The sequence below is a fragment of the Polyodon spathula genome, chromosome 37 (assembly GCF_017654505.1).
Source record: "Polyodon spathula isolate WHYD16114869_AA chromosome 37, ASM1765450v1, whole genome shotgun sequence".
NCBI classification, from domain to species: domain Eukaryota; kingdom Metazoa; phylum Chordata; class Actinopteri; order Acipenseriformes; family Polyodontidae; genus Polyodon; species Polyodon spathula.
The window spans coordinates 3,564,470-3,584,526 of NC_054570.1; the positions used below are offsets into that span (position 1 = coordinate 3,564,470).

Here is a 20,057-nt window from a genome sequence, read left to right on the forward strand (position 1 = left end):
ATGCACCATGCTGCAGTATTCACACACTCCCACAATGCACCATGCTGCAGTATTCACACTCCCACAATGCACCATGCTGCAGTATTCACACACTCCCACAATGCACCATGCTGCAGTATTCACACTCCCACAATGCACCATGCTGCAGTATTCACACACTCCCACAATGCACCATGCTGCAGTATTCACACTCCCACAATGCACCATGCTGCAGTATTCACACTCCCACAATGCACCATGCTGCAGTATTCACACACTCCCACAATGCACCATGCTGCAGTATTCACACACTCCCACAATGCACCATGCTGCAGTATTCACACACTCCCACAATGCACCATGCTGCAGTATTCACACACTCCCACAATGCACCATGCTGCAGTATTCACACTCCCACAATGCACCATGCTGCAGTATTCACACACTCCCACAATGCACCATGCTGCAGTATTCACACTCCCACAATGCACCATGCTGCAGTATTCACACTCCCACAATGCACCATGCTGCAGTATTCACACTCCCACAATGCACCATGCTGCAGTATTCACACACTCCCACAATGCACCATGCTGCAGTATTCACACACTCCCACAATGCACCATGCTGCAGTATTCACACACTCCCACAATGCACCATGCTGCAGTATTCACACACTCCCACAATGCACCATGCTGCAGTATTCACACTCCCACAATACACCATGCTGCAGTATTCACACACTCCCACAATGCACCATGCTGCAGTATTCACACACTCCCACAATGCACCCTGCTGCATTACATTCACACACTCCCAAAAGTAACTGGCTGGCAATCCCCACTTTCTATCCAAAAAGTGCCAAATTTACACAGTACATGTAGTTATTATAGAGCGTTTACACCCTGATATTTCAGTGGATTACAGTGTATCTAGTTATTATCTATAGATATTACACCCTGATATTTCAGTGGATTACAGTGTATCTACTTATTATATAGATATTACACCCTGGTATTTCAGTGGATTACAGTGTATCTAGTTATTATCTATAGATATTACACCCTGATATTTCAGTGGATTACAGTGTATCTACTTATTATATAGATATTACACCCTGGTATTTCAGTGGATTACAGTGTATCTAGTTATTATAGAGCGATTACACCCTGATATTTCAGTGGATTACAGCGTATCTAGTTATTATAGATATTACACCCTGGTATTTCAGTGGATTAGTTTATCTAGTTATTATAGAGATATTACACCGATATTTCAATGGCTTACAGTGTAGAGAAACAATTAAGCTGACAAATGGGTTTTTGATTCAAAAACACTTTGTATACTAGAAGGTATACCTCCAATACAATCTTACCAGCACGATATTCAATACAATCATATCAGCACGATATTCAAGCTGACAGGGCCAGGCCTCAGTACTGCTCAGATGGGTGAATGTGGTGCTGCTGCAGCTTCCCATGCACACACTCACACATGCATGTTTACTACCAGAGTCGTGCACGGGACAGGCTGCAGCACGGGCAGGACAGTTTAAAACAAAAGACACACGAAAAGACAACTGCAGTCTCCAAATTTTATTCAAATTATTTTAGTGCCTCAGATTACAATTGTTAAATGCATTTTGACTGGGGGCTTTGGGCACCCCCCCCCCCAACCCTCCCCTGCCATTCCATCCTGGTCCTTCGAGCACATCCTGACCCGGCTGGACTGTGTTCTCCACTGGGGGTGGAGTAGTTGGTATCATCACACACACAGTAAGCTGGACTTAACCCCAGCCCCCCTGCAGGTGAAAGGCAGGAACGAGAGGCTGGTGAGGCAGCCGCTATCTGTCTGTCTGTCTGCACCGCATGGTCCCCCCCCTGGTGTCTTACCATGAGGAGACTGCTTCCCCATTGGAACGGCACTGCACTCAATGAGAGATCAAAACCTTATTACTAAAAAAAAGAAAAGCCTTGAAAATTAAACTTATTCCCCTCACAAAAAAATCTATTTGTATAATAATATGCACAACCCAAGATATTTCAATAAAAGCGATTTACAGAAATCAGTACATTGAACCACACGCATGTACAACAATGAGGAGATGCAAACCCTAACCCCGTCCCGTCCCCTATCTCACTAGTCTCTCTACACCCGCTCACTGCTCTCCTCTCCTACAGAGAGCCGAGCTGCTGCTCTGTATCTATTTTCTAGAGGGTCAATGCTGTTTCACAGCACTGACGTGCAGCTCTCTCTGCAATGCACAGTGAAGCAGGTTTGCTGCACCAGTCATGTGTAACACGAAGCCGATGGCTGATTAACATCACAATGTATTGATCACATGAAGGTGCCTCGTCTATCCCTTTCTGTCACTGCTTTTTAAAACGACTTGTTTTAATGTATGTAATTTAAAGGGGCATTTTATCATGTTATCTTTTACTATCTCTAAATTGCTTTGTGTTTTAAAGAATTTGATCTATGAAGCGCTTTGAGGCTGTTTATCACGAAAGGCGCTATATAAGAAGCTTGAGTGCTGAATAACCCGGCTCCCTCCTCTGTATTCAATCTACTTCAATAATCTATCAGGGAACACTAACCCTGGACACTGGGGCACTTTTTTACACAGAAAATTGTAAGGGTCTGGAATCAACTCCCCAGTAATGTTGCTGAAGCTGACACCCTGGGATCCTTCAAGAAGCTGCTTGATGAGATTCTGGGATCAATAAGCTACTAACAACCAAACGAGCAAGATGGGCCGAATGGCCTCCTCTCGTTTGTAAACTTTCTTATGTTCTTATGTTCTTAACACTAACCCTGGAGACTGGGACACTGGGGAACACTAACTCTGGATTGGGAAACTGGGATACAGCGAGACACTCTTAATCTATCTACAGTATTATCAAAATACATTCTGATTGAGAAAAAACATGGTAAATAAACAAAGCCGGACCAGTAGACAAGGGAACTGCTGCATTTCAAACTGAAGAGAAGGCAACGACTCACTCAGGCGTGTGAACTCTCATCAGCACAGAACAAGGGGCCAGCAACACAATGCATCTCATCAGCAACTCTGATGATCAGGGGTCTAAAACTAAATGCAAACTGTGTGTTTGTATTTAAGTTACAGTAAGACAAATCAAATTTCAATGAAAAGTATAAATGTGCATTTTACTAACAACACAGTTGTAAGTGAGCTTTTAAGAAGTACACACTGCAAATGAACTGCAGCTGAAAAGTGCATGACCCACCTGCTGGGCTCATCCCTCAGGACTGTGTCTCAGCGCTCCCAGATTCAGGCTGCACTATATTATTGAGCCTGGTTTATCACAGTGGTTGAGAAACTGTTTGTGGGAATGTTGAAATCTGCAGCAACATCTTTTTCTGGGACAGCTGTGCAGCACTTATTGATTTACAATTAGAATAAATGTGTCTGGGACCGTGTAGAAAATACACAGTATGAGAAAATGAATTCAATGCAAGTTTGTTTCAGTGAGAATTGAGTGTACTTTGACAAACATTCAACTGGAACTCTTTAGAAATATCTTGATAAATAGACTGGTGGCTGTTAGTATTTCTACAATAGCGCTGCTTGAATACGACAGCTCCTTGTTAACTGGTGTATTTCATTACATCACGATGTTGTAGAAATGAAGTTCTTGTTCCTCTCATTGTATAATTTGTGTTGTTTTCTGATTTACGCAGTTGATTTTGAGGCAGGTTCCTTGTCTACTGGTTTGCACAGTTGCAATGTGTGTAATCAAATCAAACTATAAAGCAGTATTGCGTATGAAGGATTATTAAAAGATGAAAAATCTGCTGAGTTGCTGATTCTCTCTGCAGTGCAGTCACACTCCTGGAAAGAGACAGAAAAGGGGCGTTAGCTAAGAGGAACCAGAGAGGTCATCACAGTCACAATGTAGCTCAGGAACAAAACCACACGACCACCACAGATATAACCCGAAAATGTCCTCAACATTCCTTTCAATCTCTGCATGTTTAGGAGCGATTGTGAATATGAATGCACAGCCTCTCAGGGTTCGGGACCGACTCTATTTATTTCACTTTGTGCCTGCAGGGCCGGCACTGACACACAAGAGACTCAATAATAAACACCACAATTGTAAGCAATGACAACAAAAACATGCATCATATATTAAAAGATACAAAGATATTTTAAACTGCATTACAACTAAAATAAGTTCACTTCAAAGCGGCGATCACACTGAACTGCAGTTTTAAACCCAGAGACGCTTGATAATGACACGATGCGCTCTTACCTCAGGCTTTAGCGGAGTTGTCAGAGGAAGTGTCGGAGCCATCATTGGCTGAAATAAACAACAACAAGACCAGTAAGACACAGCATGGAGCAGAGACAGCAGCACTGGAAACACACAGAGGAGCGCTTTGTTTCCAGTTATATGATCTGAATGTCAGAATTAGAGGAATAATCATCCACTATCCCCAGGAGCCTCCTACTGACAATTCATTCAAACACTTAAGACGCTGTTGAAAATGCACAATGTGGAAAATCTCTCAATCCAGTACTTACTTCGAGCTGGGTTGTAGTTCTTCGGGGCACCTGAGTGAAAAGAAAACGCAGCTGATTATTACAGCCGAGCTGATTATCGCTGGCTTCATACTTGTGTTTCCACACTGCGCCAATCCGAGCTACCCTGTTCACAGCAGACAGTTAACCCCGCTCGGAAACGTCTTTCCTCGTCGTGTAAACACAGCCGGCCCATGTCCAGCTGTCCTGCAAGTGCCTGCTCCAGAGGGGGCTCTGTGACGGCTTTGCTCCGTTTTTTGCTCCAGTGTGAACGCAGCGGTCCCCGAGTCGGCTCACGTTTGCCACGCATTCTCGTGGGCAGCGCCCCCCAGTGTCAGCGTCACGCAGACACGGGAAGCTGGGATTGTAACTCAGACAACAAAACCAAAACAAATCTGTGACAGAACGCTGAGAGAGACAGAGGATCCCAAAATACAAACAGACTTATATCTGTGCTGTTATGTGAAGACACTTAAAACGTATACAATTAATGTACGATCAACGTGAAACAAGCCAATTCGCCACGAAACTGTCAGGAATGTAATTCACACATATCTACAAATGTAACCTGTGACTGGATTCTGATACGTATCAGTATGAGGGAATGTTGTGGGAACCTCGATCATCCCAGCAAAGCCTGTAAGAAATGAGGTCTCCTTCACATGGTGAATCCAGCCCTCTGTTTAAAGGAACGTGCTGGTAGAGCTGCACAGACCAGCTTGTTCATATGCATCACAGCACTAACAGTTACACACCCTGAACAACAAAGCCGCAAGCTTTGTAAACTTGAGCTCTGGGGGGGGGGGGGATGGAACACAACTGAAATCAGCTGTTGAATAATGAGTTTCTTTTTAATTAAAACAGATGAGTTTCGCTTTGGCTGAAAAGCAAACACATTTTTTCATGGGTAAGAAAATAAACAGGAGTTATTGTTTACATTTCCGTATCAGGAGAGTTGTGAGACTTGTGTGTCAATGTAGCCTGAACACGAACGGCAGTTTCTTTCAATGTTTGATACGCACGTTCCCAACGCTTCGCTCCATTTCTGATGGCAACATTAAACCTTTATGATCACGGAATGACCACCTTGAAGTAGAAACGCACAAGTGACACGAACGACAGGCTTGTAGATTTAAACTCTCCCGCCTCTGTTTTGGAGAGGGAAATGTCTCACGTGGCTGACATGACATCATCGGACACGCACAGCGGTTCAGGGGCGATGTGCGCACACAGGGGGCCAGAGTCAGCACAGCTCTGTGCTCAAGTGAAACCGCGTGGCTCAAATGAGAAGAATTTTCTAATCTCATCGAATCTGAACCCGTTCAGGTCTGAGTTGTAGGCTGAAATGCAGTGTGTCTGCTGAAAACACAGCAGCTCACAGCCCACCTCCCTCCCTCCCTCCCTTTTATGGGGGGGAGGGAAGATCCCTAAGAAGATAGGACTTAGACTCCCCCAGGAGGGAAGGGCGGGCTCCCTACCCCTTCAGACTTCTATCCCCCACCTGCCACGGCATCCCACTCCTCCCTTCCATCCCGTCCTCCCTCCCCCTATGACCTCCCTTCTAGGGCAGGGGGAGGAGGGAAGATAATCCTGGGAGGGAGGGAGGGGGAGGACTAGGGGGGATCTATCCCCTCCTAGGGGGACCCTCCCTTCTATCCCCTCCTCCCTCCCTCCCGGAGGGGGAGGAAGAGTAGGGTCCAGGGAGGGGAGGGGGGATCCTCCTCTCCCCCCCTCTCCACCCTCCTCCCAGGAGGGTATCTCCTCCTCCTCTCTAGAGGAGGGAGGAAGATACTCCATCCCTTCCCCTCCTTCCCTTCTATGGGGTTCCTCTTCTCAGGACCCCCTCCTCCCTTCTATCCCCTCCCTCTCACTCACCTTGTTTCTTCTTCCAGGCCACCACTCCAACGATTACTCCAACCAGAGCCAGTACACCCACTATGACTCCAATAATGAGCCCAATAGGGGAGCCGCCTGCAAAAACAGAGTAGGGTTTGAGGGAGTTAATTTACTGCACTCAAGTAAGCCAGGGCAGAGCAACACCTGAACAACTTTACTGAACTGAATTAACTGGATTATTACAGCTACTTGATTTAGTTCAGAAACAGTTAACCTAGATTCAATCTCCCCTTCAACTCATTCCAGCTCTCTCATTCCTCCCCCCTCCCTTCACCCTCCTTCTCACTCCCTCTCAAAACAGTCTATCATTTCATCTCTCTCCCACACTCTCTCCCTCTCTCTCTTACCCCAGATGTAGTTCTGTCTCTCAGTGAAGCTAGCGTGGTCCACCAGACAGGAGTAGCTGTGTCTCCTCTGCTCCTCAGAGCTCAGAGTCAGGATCCCTCCCTCCCTCTCCCCCCTCTCTCTCTAACTCATCATCAGCCTCATTACCATCGCTGCTGCTCCTCATGTTGGGATCCCAGATGTAGTTCTGTCTCTCAGTGAAGCTGACGTGGTCCACCTGGCAGGAGTAGCTGTGTCTCCCCTGCTCCTCAGGGCTCACTGTCAGGATCTTTCTCAGCTGGTAGGTCCCGTCCTGGTTGGGCAGCACCTCCCCACTCTGCACCCTGTCCTCCAGCTGAACCTGCCCGTCTCTGACCCAGGTCACCTCCACAGCGCGTGGGTAGAACCCTGTCACATGACACACGACCTCCGTGTCTGCAGATCCACGAGCTTTCTTGTGGCGCAGAGTCACTGCAGGGGGAACTGCAGGGAGGGACACAGTGTCAGGAGCGCAATTACAAACCCAATGCATTTTAACAACAACCTCTTAGTGTGCTCTACGACATGGTGTTAAAAGGTATGATTGTTGTCAGTGATTTGCGCAGATTGATGTTTCTGGGACACTCTTGTGAATGAGTTGATAGAACAAGAGTAAAAAATAACATTTCTGTCCCCGAGAGTGGGAGTGTGTTCGTCAGCCTCGTCTCAACAGCAGTGTGTGCGTGCGCATCTCAGTGTGTGTATGTGTGTGTCTCTCAGTGTGTGTGTGTTCGTCAGAAATTTCTCGACAGCAGTTGGTGCAGATCTGTTGAAAAGTCTCAGTGTGTGTGAGTGTGTGTGTGTGAGTCTCAGTGTGTGTGTGTCAGTGTGTGCAACACTTTTAAGAGTTTGTCTATGTGTGTGTGTGTGTGTCAAGTGTGTGTGTGTGTGTCTCTCAGTGTGTGTGTGTCCTGTGTCAGAGTCTTGGGTTTGAGAGCGCACATCTCTCTGTGCGTCACAGCCACAGTCTCAAGCAGCAGTGCGCACACAACACGTGTGTGTGTCTCTGTGTGTGTGTGCAGCACACATGCCACCCAGACACTGGATACACCATTTCACGTGTATTGTGTGTGCACGTCTCTGTGTGTGTGTGTATTTAGTAATTGCTTCAAATGTAACTATGTGTTCTCTATGGTGTGTGCGTGTGCCTGTGTCTGTGTGTACGAATACATGTGTGTGTCTGTGTGTTTGCGTGTCTCTGTGTGTGCGTGTCTCATGGTGTGAGTGGCAGAAAATACACAAACCTTCAAGTGTGTTTTTTGTGAAAATTTTATCAAACCCATGCCATTGAAACGTGTGCACATATCTGTAGCACTTCTCTATGCGCACCCATGGACGTACGTGAAAGAGGACACATTCCACATCGTCGTCCTCCTGTGATTGATCGACACACACGTAAATCATTGACGAACGATTACTCACAAGCGTGGACACACACGTGGACCAAAATTTTCATGTACGTGACACAACTACACCGGTGTCACGCGTCGACACTGATTGACAGCTTTGCGAGGTCCTGTGTGTGTCTGTTGAAAAGTGTGTATTTTGTGTGCATTTTTAAAGGTGTTCGAGTCAGTGTCAAAATGTGTGTGTCACTTTGTGTTTAGTGTAATATGGGTGTCAAGTGTGCAGTGTGTGTGTTTCTGTGTGTGTCATACTTTGCGTTGTGTGTGTTTGTGTGTGTGTGATTTTCTGAGTGTCATGACTATATAACTGCAAGTCAGCCATGTATGATGTTAAAATTTATTAATAATATGTGTGTATCTGTGGTTTTAAAAGTTTAAGTAAAATGATTGCTATTTGTATTTCAAAGCGCACAGAGACACCACCTGTTCTTTGTGATTCTGAAAGGACGACACGCAAACACAGACAGAGCAAGCAAGAACATAGTTGAAATATAAATTTACACACTGTTTTCTTTAAAGTACATTTGAAAAGTGGTGTAATCGCACATGGGAGAGTTTCCAATACATGTTTCTGAATTTGTCACTCAAGGCTGTTTAAAAAAAAATCTATTTTTGTTTGCTTGATTACACGCATGTCGATGAGATGAGTTAGCAAACAAGTACAGGACTGCTTTTCGTCACTTCTGCTCTTTGTCGGTGTCTCAGACCTTTGTTCGCAAACTCACACCAAACTGAAGTCATACACGGCAGAGTCAGTTAATTAAACAACAAATGACTGCGTGACCGTCCGTACAATGTCTCCATCTGTCAGATGAGGTGTTGTCTCTCTTGTGGTGTCTGACGTCGTATCACATCACAAGCGTTACATTATGTCAGGAAAAGAAATAGGCGTGTGACGTGGTGTCTCAGAACAACGTGTCACGGTTCACACCACACCCATCTATAAGACATGGAGCAAGTGAAAATTGTGGAACATCCTTAGCGTGGACACGTGGTTTAGATGAGAGGGAACACTGTGCGTGTTCCAAAAAAAATCCTCATGTGTGTGTGTGTGTGTGTGTGTGAGTCAGTCTCCTCTCCTCAGCAGTGCACGCTGCAGCAGTGTGTGTGTGTGCGTGAGTCAGTCTCCTCTCCTCAGCAGTGCACGCTGCAGCAGTGTGTGTGTGTGAGTGTGTGTGTTCCTGTGTGTGTCAGTGTGTTTGTGTGAAGTGTGTAGTGTGTAAAGTGTGTGTGGGTGCGTGGGTCAGTTCAAAACACGTCCTGCACCACACACAAACAGCACACAGCAGTGTTGTGTTGTGCTTTATTTGTCAGAGACAAACACCGCAGTGTGACGTTGCACCGTCTGGTCACCACACACGTGCACACAGCAGCACAGACACCACACAAGCAGTGCACGCTCAGACAATGTGTTGTGTGTGTAGTGGAGTCAGTCTACTCTCCCTCAGCAGTGCGCTGCAGCAGTGTGTGTGTGTGCGTGAGTCAGTCTCCTCTCCTCAGCAGTGCACGCTACAGCAGTGTGTGTGTGTGCGTGAGTCAGTCTCCTCTCCTCAGCAGTGCACGCTGCAGCAGTGTGTGTGTGTGCGTGAGTCAGTCTCCTCTCCTCAGCAGTGCACGCTACAGCAGTGTGTGTGTGTGCGTGAGTCAGTCTCCTCTCCTCAGCAGTGCACGCTGCAGCAGTGTGTGTGTGTGCGTGAGTCAGTCTCCTCTCCTCAGCAGTGCACGCTGCAGCAGTGTGTGTGTGTGCCGTGTGTGTGTGTGAGAGAGACATTGTCACGCAGTCGTCACAGGCACGTGGTGTGTGCACAGAGACCACACACGTGTGACAGTGTGTGTGTGCACACGTGCGGGAGTCACACGTCACAAAGTGACACACGCACAGCGTGTGTGTGCGTGCACACACCACAGACGACACGAACAGAGACACACAGCGCACAGAGCGTGCCACAGTGAACGTCGTCACACAGACAAGCACCGCGCAGTCCCACACACGTGAGGGTCAGTGTGTCAGTGTGTCACACAGCACACAGCGAGTCGTCACGTGTACCTGTGTGAGACACACTGCACACACTGGAGAGCGTGTGTGCGTGCGTGTCGCGGTCGTGTGTGTGTGTGTGAGTCACTCTCCTCAGGGAGTCGTCACGTGTCCTCACACACGCACACACACTCAGTGAGAGAGGAGTGTCACGTGTGACGTGTGTCGCGTCTCTGTGTGTGTGTGTGTGTGTGTGTGCGTGTGTCTGTGTGTGTGTGTGTGCGTGCAGTGCCTCGCCTGCAGCAGTGTGTGTGTGTGTGCGTGAGTCAGTCTCCTCTCCTCAGCAGTGCACGCTGCAGCAGTGTGTGTGTGTGCGTGAGTCAGTCTCCTCTCCTCAGCAGTGCACGCTGCAGCAGTGTGTGTGTGTGCGTGAGTCAGTCTCCTCTCCTCAGCAGTGCACGCTGCAGCAGTGTGTGTCACACGCAACTCCAGTTCAGGGGAGAGGAGTGTCACCGTTGCGACGTCGTCACAAACACAGTCAGTCAGGAGGAGGAGGAGTCGTCACGTGCGACGTCGTAGTTAGGGGTGTGTCTGTGTGAGTCAGTCTCCTCTCCTCAGCAGTGCACGCTGCAGCAGTGTGTGTGTGTGCGTGAGTCAGTCTCCTCTCCTCAGCAGTGCACGCTACAGCAGTGTGTGTGTGTGCGTGAGTCAGTCTCCTCTCCTCAGCAGTGCACGCTACAGCAGTGTGTGTGTGTGCGTGAGTCAGTCTCCTCTCCTCAGCAGTGCACGCTACAGCAGTGTGTGTGTGTGCGTGAGTCAGTCTCCTCTCCTCAGCAGTGCACGCTGCAGCAGTGTGTGTGTGTGCGTGAGTCAGTCTCCTCTCCTCAGCAGTGCACGCTGCAGCAGTGTGTGTGTGTGCGTGAGTCAGTCTCCTCTCCTCAGCAGTGCACGCTGCAGCAGTGTGTGTGTGTGCGTGAGTCAGTCTCCTCTCCTCAGCAGTGCACGCTGCAGCAGTGTGTGTGTGTGCGTGAGTCAGTCTCCTCTCCTCAGCAGTGCACGCTGCAGCAGTGTGTGTGTGTGTGCGTGAGTCAGTCTCCTCTCCTCAGCAGTGCACGCTACAGCAGTGTGTGTGTGTGCGTGAGTCAGTCTCCTCTCCTCAGCAGTGCACGCTGCAGCAGTGTGTGTGTGTGCGTGAGTCAGTCTCCTCTCCTCAGCAGTGCACGCTGCAGCAGTGTGTGTGTGTGCGTGAGTCAGTCTCCTCTCCTCAGCAGTGCACGCTGCAGCAGTGTGTGTGTGTGCGTGAGTCAGTCTCCTCTCCTCAGCAGTGCACGCTACAGCAGTGTGTGTGTGTGCGTGAGTCAGTCTCCTCTCCTCAGCAGTGCACGCTGCAGCAGTGTGTGTGTGTGTGTGTGCGTGAGTCAGTCTCCTCTCCTCAGCAGTGCACGCTGCAGCAGTGTGTGTGTGTGCGTGAGTCAGTCTCCTCTCCTCAGCAGTGCACGCTGCAGCAGTGTGTGTGGCTGTACCTCTTCTCAGAGTCTCCTTCCCGTACTGCTGCAGCAGTGCAGTGTGTGTGTGTGGTGTGTGAGTCAGTCTCCTGCTGCTGAGTCAAGTGCACTGTCAGCATCCTTCACACAGCAGTGGCACTCTGCAGAGGAGAGTGAGTTGTGACGTGCGTTCGTGTGCAGCAGTGTCTCTAGTGTGTGTGTGTGTGTCAGTCGGTCTCCCTAGCTAGCGTGAGACGTCGGTCACACCACCCACACGGAAATAAGGCGAGGGTAAGCTGCAAGCGTAGTGTGACACGAAAGAAAGCAGTGTCGGGTGTGGTATGTGAGTCCCTGTCTCCGCAGGTGCACGTGTCACTGTGTGGACGTGGTGTCTGAAGCCACAAGTGCACTCTGCTCCAGATAGTGTGTGATAGTGTGGGCATCTCAGACATCCGGACTGTGTGTTTAGTGGTGGTGTGCAGCCTGGATCACAGGCGCGGTCCAGGTCCAGTGTTCTTAGTCGAAAGATGATCCTATATGAAAATGTGTGCTCGAGGTCTCCTTCCTCAGCAGCGCACTGTCTGAATCCCTCGCTCCTTCCCGTCAGCTGTCGCTCAGCAGTGTCGTGGCTATCCCTCGGTTCGGTCCCGTCATATGCTAATAGCATACGCTCTGTCAGCACCAGTGTGAACTCCTGCATAGGGGCGGTCCAGGTCCTACTGGACAAGACGCATCAAGGGAGGGATCCAGTGAAGGTGTGTCCTATCGAAGATGAAATCCTCAATCAAAACACACTGACCCAACACCCAGGGAGGTTGTCACCACACAACACACACACATAATTCTAGACCAGAGACACACAGACACGAGGGGAGGGAGCCAGAGAAACATATACACAAAACTAATTGTTCTCTGCCGTCAGGACATATACGGATTTAAATCCCTATATGGTAAAGCACTATGTCGAACCGGACTAAGGTAATGACAGACTGTGCCATGTGACCTGTTTTGTGAGCTCCTTGTGCGTCCAGGTTGGAAAAAAACACAATAGGAAACGAGGTCCAAGATATTATCGCATATAAGTAATAATGAAATAAATAAAGGTATAATTAGCACGAAACGCATGGTATGTTCTTAACTACAACATATTATCTGAGGATGAAGGCTCACAGCCCAGTCTTCTCAGGACTCAGGGCAGCCAGGTCTGTATTTAAACCCGCGTCTAGAGAGACGCAGAGCCCACAGCCCTCGAAGCCTGCACTGATTCAGCTCACAAGATTAAAAAAACAAAAACGGCAGCCGTCATTACTGTCAAAAGCACCACGAGCAGAAAGAGTGAAACGATAGCTTGCAATGCCTCTCCTGACAGCACCTCCTCACACAGAGGACAGACAGAGAGAGAGAAGCGCAGCTTCAGAGCCCCTCTCTCCTCACTGTGTTGAGAGGAACACAGTGTCTGTTCAGCTGAGGCTGCTCCAGATCCTTCCAGAGTTCTAGACTAGACCACACACCACACACACACACACACACACACACTCAGCAGTGTTCTAGAGCTCTACAGCAGAACACACACTGGCTCCAGAGACAGGACAAGACCAGCCTGCCTGTCTGTATCTGCCTGCGCCAGCGAGCTGCAGGTTTCACAAGGGTCTGTGTTTCACTCCCTCATTCATCTCTCAATCCATCAGTGCTGCAGCAGCTCCTCAAAGCATTCGACACCTGATTAGAACAAACATGTCCAATAAAATGTTGTGAGCCGAGTATTTCATTGATTCAGGACGGCAGAGGATTAACACAGAAAAAACAGAAATAAACCCTCAAGCGTGGGATTACTGCACAAATCAATCCAGAGAGAGTCTCAAAATAAACCCTCAACGCGTGGGATTACTGCACAAATCAATCCAGAGAGAGTCTCAAAATAAACCCTCAACGCGTGGGATTACTGCACAAATCAATCCAGACAGAGTCTCAAAATAAACCCTCAACGCGTGGGATTACTGCACAAATCAATCCAGAGAGAGTCTCAAAATAAACCCTCAACGCGTGGGATTACTGCACAAATCAATCCAGACAGACTCTCAAAATAAACTCTCAACGCGTGGGATTACTGTACAAATCCCGTCCCGCGCACTCGGGTAAGGCTGTTTCACTAGACACCTTCCTGAGCTTATGTTCAAAACACATGTAATTCACATACACATCATTAACTGTAATTATGCAAACAACGTATTGCTTTTAATCAGCAGTCTTCTGCTTTAAATATGAACTGGATAATAAGAGGGTACTGCATTCACTGCATTCACTGTATTCACTGTATCTGCGCTTACTAGAGATTTTGAAAGCTGTTCTTAAAATGGATGCAAAACAAAACGTCTAATCCTACCTGCAGCTCAAAGAAACTCAAGATTCTGGTAAAGACCTTCTTATAGTAAATCAGGTTTTTCTTCCACTGGAAAGGAGGCTGGTCCGAGTGCTCAGTGCGTCACTGTTGTGAAGTGCTGGCTCACGAGAGCCTCGCCGTTCAAACTGAGACACAGCGCCCAGACTGCGCTGGGAAACGACACAAGTTTTTCCAGAAGAAAGCTGATCAAATAGCTGAACAGCAAGACGCTTGTAAAAACCCGGTCACTGCCTCAGAGGAGGAGACAAATGTGTCCTGCCTGGTTACAATTAGGGGTGCAGCGATAATCAGCAGTTTGTGTTATTTTAGTCGATAATGTATATCGATATTCACGCTTGAATTTCTTCCAGCACAGAATGTAATGTTTGGTCAGGCGCGCTTACTAATGACACAAGAACACGGACACTCCTTCTCAGTGCTGTGTAACAAACGTGCGATCAAAATGCAGAAATACGTCTCTGTTTTTTTAATATCTGAAGACAACAGCAGGATAGCGAGTTGTGTGCAGAACAGACTTGATGCTGCACTAAATCAAACAATTAAATGCGAGTTACTCAGATGCTTAAAAAACTAGGTTGAATCCTAAACACTGATATAGTTTTAGTTGTTGTGATTATAATTAGTATTTGTAGAGTACATGGATCCTATGCAGTTGCCAGACTAACATTCACTCTAAGTAACGCTTTGGTTTCAGGCTGACAAAACTGTAACAAATACAGGGTTATTTATTGTTCATAAGAAAATAGTATTAACCACAAATGTATTTTTCAAATGCAGCATCACTGCGCGGTTAGTTACCCATCTCTGCGATGTCTCTGCTCTCTCTCTCTCTCTCTCTCTCTCTCTCATCATCTCAGCTCCTCCTCTGTAGCTCACATGATCAAATCCTTGAATGTAAACAGTTTTCGCTGAAAAGCACTTCAAAACCAAGACTACAGCAGCACCGACAACAACCTGCCTCAACTTAACGGAATGTTTGGTCTGATGTCGTCGTGGGGCGGTTGTTGGAGACGGAGGGGAGCAGGAAGGTGCTGGCGGAATGAGTCGAAGGGGGTTTGCAACACCCTTACCCACTCCCTCTCACTACTCTCTCAGAGCAACAAAGAACTCACCCTTACTTCTCCCTCCTCCCCCACTGCACTGGGCTGGATACTTACTCTCTCCCTCGGAGTGAGGGGAATGGAGTCTACCCACCTCTCTCCCTCTCTACTACCCCTATATCCTCCACCTCTCGTAAAAGCGGGGAATACTACCCCTCTCCTCCTCCCCCTAAGCTTCGCGAGGGATACCTTACTCTCTCACCTGGGCGTCATTCCGAGGGGGACTCTGACTCCCCACCTCTGGCCCTCCCTACTAATCTCCTGGAGGAGAGGAGGGAGATGGGGGGAGGGAGGGGGGGGGAGGAGTGAAGTGGGTCACTTCACCCGTAGACTTCCTCCCTATCCTCTCCTCCCACCTCTGGAATAGAGACGGGACCCCTCTCCTCCTCCCACCTCACTTTGGAGCGGACCTCTCTCCCTCCTGATGGACCACCTCTCCTCCTCCCCAACCTCCCTAATAGACCCTTCACAGGAGGGGTGGATGAGACTCCTCCTATGGGTCCCCTCCTGATTTCGGGTCCTCCCTGAAGTGGACCTCCTCTCCTCCTCGAGGAGATGAGGAAGTGGGGTGGAGAGAGAGAGGGAGGAGGGGAGAGGAGGAGGGGTGGAGAGAGGGAGGGATGATGGGGAGAGGAGGAGGGGTGGAGAGAGGGAGGAGGGATGGGGAGGAGGAGGGGTGGAGAGAGGAGGGTGGACTTAAGGCTTGAATCCCTAAGAGAGGAGGGGTGGGCGGGCCTCTCCCTCCTATGGGGGAGTCCTCCGGATGATTGGAGAGAGGGCTGGGGGGACGTGGGAATGGAGAGAGGGAGGGGGTGATCACCTCACTACTTCTCTCCTTAGGATGAGGGAGGAGGGGGAGGAGTCCCACCTACACTTCACCTTATGCCGTGGGCCTGAGGGGGGATGGGGAGGGAGGAGGGGTGGAGAGAGGGAGGGATGATGGGGAGGAGGAGGGGTGGAGAGAGGGAGGGATGATGGGGAGGAGGAGGGGTGGAGAGAGGGAGGGATGATGGGGAGAGGAGGAGGGGTGGAGAGAGGGAGGGATGATGGGGAGGGAGGAGGGGTGGAGAGAGGGAGGGAGATGGGGGAGGAGGAGGAGTGGAGAGAGGGAATGAGAGAGGGAGGAGGGGAGAGGAGGAGGGGTGGAGAGAGGGAGGGATGATGTGGAGGAGGAGGGGTGGAGAATGTGGAGAGAGGGGAGGAGGGGAGAGGAGGGAGGGGTGGAGAGAGGGAGGAGGGGGGGGGAGAGGAGGGGTGGAGAGAGGGAGGGATGATGGGGAGAGGAGGAGGGGTGGAGAGAGGGAGGGATGATGGGGAGGAGGAGGGGTGGAGAGAGGGAGGGATGATGGGGAGAGGAGGAGGGGTGGAGTGAAGTGGGAATGAGAGAGGGGGAGAGGAGGAGGGGTGGAGAGAGGGAGGAGGGATGGGGAGAGGAGGAGGGGTGGAGAGAGGGAGGGATGATGGGGAGAGGAGGAGGGGTGGAGAGAGGGAGGGATGATGGGGAGAGAGGAGGGGTGGAGAGAGGGAGGGATGATGGGGAGAGGAGGAGGGGTGGAGAGAGAGGAGGGATGGAGAGAGGGAGGAGGGATGGGGAGAGGAGGAGGTGGAGAGAGGGAGGGATGATGGGGAGAGGAGGAGGGGTGGAGAGAGGGAGGAGGGATGGGGAGAGGAGGAGGGGTGGAGAGAGGGAGGGATGATGGGGAGAGGAGGAGGGGTGGAGAGAGGGAGGAGGGATGGGGAGAGGAGGAGGGGTGGAGAGAGGGAGGAGGGATGGGGAGAGGAGGAGGGGTGGAGAGAGGGAGGGATGATGGGGAGAGGAGGAGGGGTGGAGAGAAGGGGAATGGAGAGGGAGAGGAGAGGAGGAGGGAGAGTGAGGAGGGATGGAGAGAGGGAGGAGGGGTGGGGAGAGGAGGGGTGGAGAGAGGGAGGGAGGATGGGGAGGAGGAGGGGTGGAGAGAGGGAGGAGGGATGGGGAGAGGAGGAGGGGTGGAGAGAGGGAGGGATGATGGGGAGAGGAGGAGGGGTGGAGAGAGGGAGGGAGGGGGAGGAGGAGGGGTGGAGAGAGGGAGGGGAGAGAGGAGGAGGGGTGGAGAGAGGGAGGAGGGGATGAGGAGGAGGAGGGGTGGAGAGAGAGGAGGGATGATGGGGAGAGGAGGAGGGGTGGAGTGAAGTGGGAATGAGAGAGGGAGGAGGGGAGAGGAGGGGTGGAGAGAGGGAGAGAGATGATGGGGAGAGAGAGGGAGGGGTGGAGAGAGGGAGGGATGATGGGGAGAGGAGGGGTGGAGAGAGGAGGGATGATGAGGAGGAGGAGGGAGTGGAGAGAGGGAGGGATGATGGGGAGGAGGAGGGGTGGAGAGAGGGAGGGATGATGGGGAGAGGAGGAGGGGTGGAGAGAGGGAGGAGAGGGATGGGGAGAGGAGGGGTGGAGAGAGGAGATGGGGAGAGAGGGGGGGAGGAGGGAGGAGGGGGAGAGGAGGGGTGGAGAGAGGGAGGATGGGGAGAGGAGGAGGGGTGGAGAGAGGGAGGGAGGATGGGGAGGAGGAGGGGTGGAGAGAGGGAGGGATGATGGGGAGGAGGAGGGGTGGAGAGAGGGAGGGATGATGGGGAGAGGAGGAGGGGTGGAGAGAGGGAGGGATGATGGGGAGAGGAGGAGGGGTGGAGAGAGGGAGGGATGATGGGGAGAGGAGGAGGGGTGGAGAGAGGGAGGGATGATGGGGAGAGGAGGAGGGGTGGAGAGAGGGAGGGATGATGGGGAGGAGGAGGGGTGGAGAGAGGGAGGGATGATGGGGAGAGGAGGAGGGGTGGAGAGAGGGAGGGATGATGGGGAGAGGAGGAGGGGTGGAGAGAGGGAGAGAGAGGAGGGGGAGAGGAGGAGGAGGTGGAGAGAGGGAGGGATGATGGGGAGAGGAGGAGGGGTGGAGAGAGGGAGGAGGGATGGGGAGAGGAGGAGGGGTGGAGAGAGGGAGGGATGATGGGGAGAGGAGGAGGGGTGGAGAGAGGGAGGAGGGATGGGGAGAGGAGGAGGGGTGGAGAGAGGGAGGAGGGATGGGGAGAGGAGGAGGGGTGGAGAGAGGGAGGGATGATGGGGAGAGGAGGAGGGGTGGAGAGAGGGAGGGATGATGGGGAGGAGGGGAGGGAGGAGGGGTGGAGAGAGGGAGGAGGGATGGGGAGAGGAGGAGGGGTGGAGAGAGGGAGGGATGATGGGGAGGAGGAGGGGTGGAGAGAGGGAGGGATGATGGGGAGAGGAGGAGGGGTGGAGAGAGGGAGGGATGATGGGGAGAGGAGGAGGGGTGGAGAGAGGGGGAGGGAGGGAGGAGGGGAGAGGAGGAGGGGTGGAGAGAGGGAGGGATGAGAGAGGGAGGGGAGGATGGGGAGGGAGTGAGGTGGGAGAGAGGGAGGGAGGAGGGGAGAGGAGGAGGGGTGGAGAGAGGGAGGGATGATGGGGAGGGAGGAGGGGTGGAGATGAAGGAGGGGGGGGGTGGAGGGAGAGGAGGAGGGGTGGAGGAGAGGAGGAGAAGGATGGGGAAGGAGAGAGGGGGAGGGATGATGGGGAGAGAGGGGGAGGAGGGGTGGAGAGAGGGAGGGGATGAGAGAGGGAGGAGGAGGGGAGGGGTGGAGAGAGGGAGGGATGATGGGGAGGAGGAGGGGTGGAGAGAGGGAGGGATGATGGGGAGGAGGAGGAGGGAGAGGGGAGGAGGGAGGGAGGAGGGATGGGGAGAGGAGGAGGGGTGGAGAGAGGGAGGAGGGATGGGGAGAGGAGGAGGGGTGGAGAGAGGGAGGGATGATGGGGAGAGGAGGAGGGGTGGAGTGAAGTGGGAATGAGAGAGGGAGGAGGGGAGAGGAGGAGGGGTGGAGTGAAGTGGGAATGAGCTGTTATGTTTATCTTGCTCTGCACTGGTTGCGGTTGTACATTACGCAGCATTTTGAAGCTGGAATTCATTACTGTGCCGTCTTGTTTAGTAACAAAGTCTGACTGAATTTTGTACCGTGATATTTTAATGACGTCTTTTTGTTTTTGTTTAAGTGAACAATTTAAGTTGGGCTGCATTTTTTAGCAGTGTATGCTTAAGAATGCACAACGTTGCTGTAGCTGATGCAGCGTAGCCTCATTTTTCGTTTCTACTCTACCATACAATGCTCGACAGAAAGCAGCTACAAAAGTTACTGTCTCTCTATATAGAAGTTATTATCTCTTTATATAGAAGTTAATTTCTCATTATATATTTTTTCTCCACAAGTGTTTTTACGAGTACAAATGCAGAGTGTTATTTTTGTGTGACATTTTGTAAAACAAATGTATAAATTGCTGTCCAGCACACAACAATAACACAACGTTATTCTTTGTGTTCATTTTCTGAAGTAAATGCAACAAGTAAACACTACCTATTCATTTTTGTCACAAATACAACAAGTAAACGATATCTGTTAATTATTTAACATTTATAATTCTAAAACAATTTAAGTACAGGCCCTATGTCTTGTTCTAGTAGTTTACCTGCACTGTCTATTATTATCAGTGTCGGTCGATATGGATAGATTATCATCGGCTATCGGTATCAGCCAAGAAAATCTTCTCAGAGCACTCCTAGTTACAATGCACATTGAAGAAAAAAACTAAAAGCTGCAGCGTCTACTGGAGCTTCGATAAGAGGAGCATTCCTCCTCACTGAAGAAAAGCACCCCTTGCTGATTTCATTGGTGATAATAACCGGCTTCTTTCGCTGGCAGACTTTGCAGATTTATTCACTCACCTCAAGGAACTGCACTGAGCAGGGCCGGGGAAAGGGGTCACATTTGTGAGCAGCTCTGCAGAACTGAGGTCGCCTAAGAGAAGCTGTAAACTGAGGCAGAAACGCGTGACAGAGTGCCGGTGTCACAGGAAGTAAGTCAGCGTTTGCCTTTTTGAG

The 20,057-nt window shown here is 50.5% G+C and overlaps 1 protein-coding gene across 1 annotated transcript; it reads right to left on the reverse strand.

Annotated features, from left to right (window-relative positions):
• Positions 1-1,873: 1,873 nt before the first annotated feature.
• On the reverse strand, positions 1,874-7,292 carry LOC121304333 (BOLA class I histocompatibility antigen, alpha chain BL3-7-like). The gene is made up of 5 exons (XM_041235407.1): positions 6,914-7,292; positions 6,401-6,496; positions 4,529-4,558; positions 4,257-4,304; positions 1,874-3,832 (listed from the first exon to the last, which is right to left on the reverse strand). The coding sequence occupies exons 1-4, from the start codon at positions 7,275-7,277 to the stop codon at positions 4,258-4,260; spliced, it is 537 nt and encodes a 178-aa protein (XP_041091341.1). The 5' UTR covers positions 7,278-7,292; the 3' UTR covers positions 1,874-3,832; position 4,257.
• Between the last annotated feature and the right edge of the window lie 12,765 nt (positions 7,293-20,057).

What these genes read in the sequence shown, in the direction of transcription:
- LOC121304333 (XM_041235407.1), bottom strand. Translation starts at nt 7,277, where the DNA reads ATGCATTGGGTTTGTAATTGCGCTCCTGACACTGTGTCCCTCCCTGCA. An exon ending in CATGAGGAGCAGCAGCGATG is followed by an intron (nt 6,497 to 6,913) that starts GTAATGAGGCTG and finishes CTGTTTTTGCAG; the next exon opens with GCGGCTCCCCTATTGGGCTC. An exon ending in GGCCTGGAAGAAGAAACAAG is followed by an intron (nt 4,559 to 6,400) that starts GTGAGTGAGAGG and finishes CTTTTCACTCAG; the next exon opens with GTGCCCCGAAGAACTACAAC.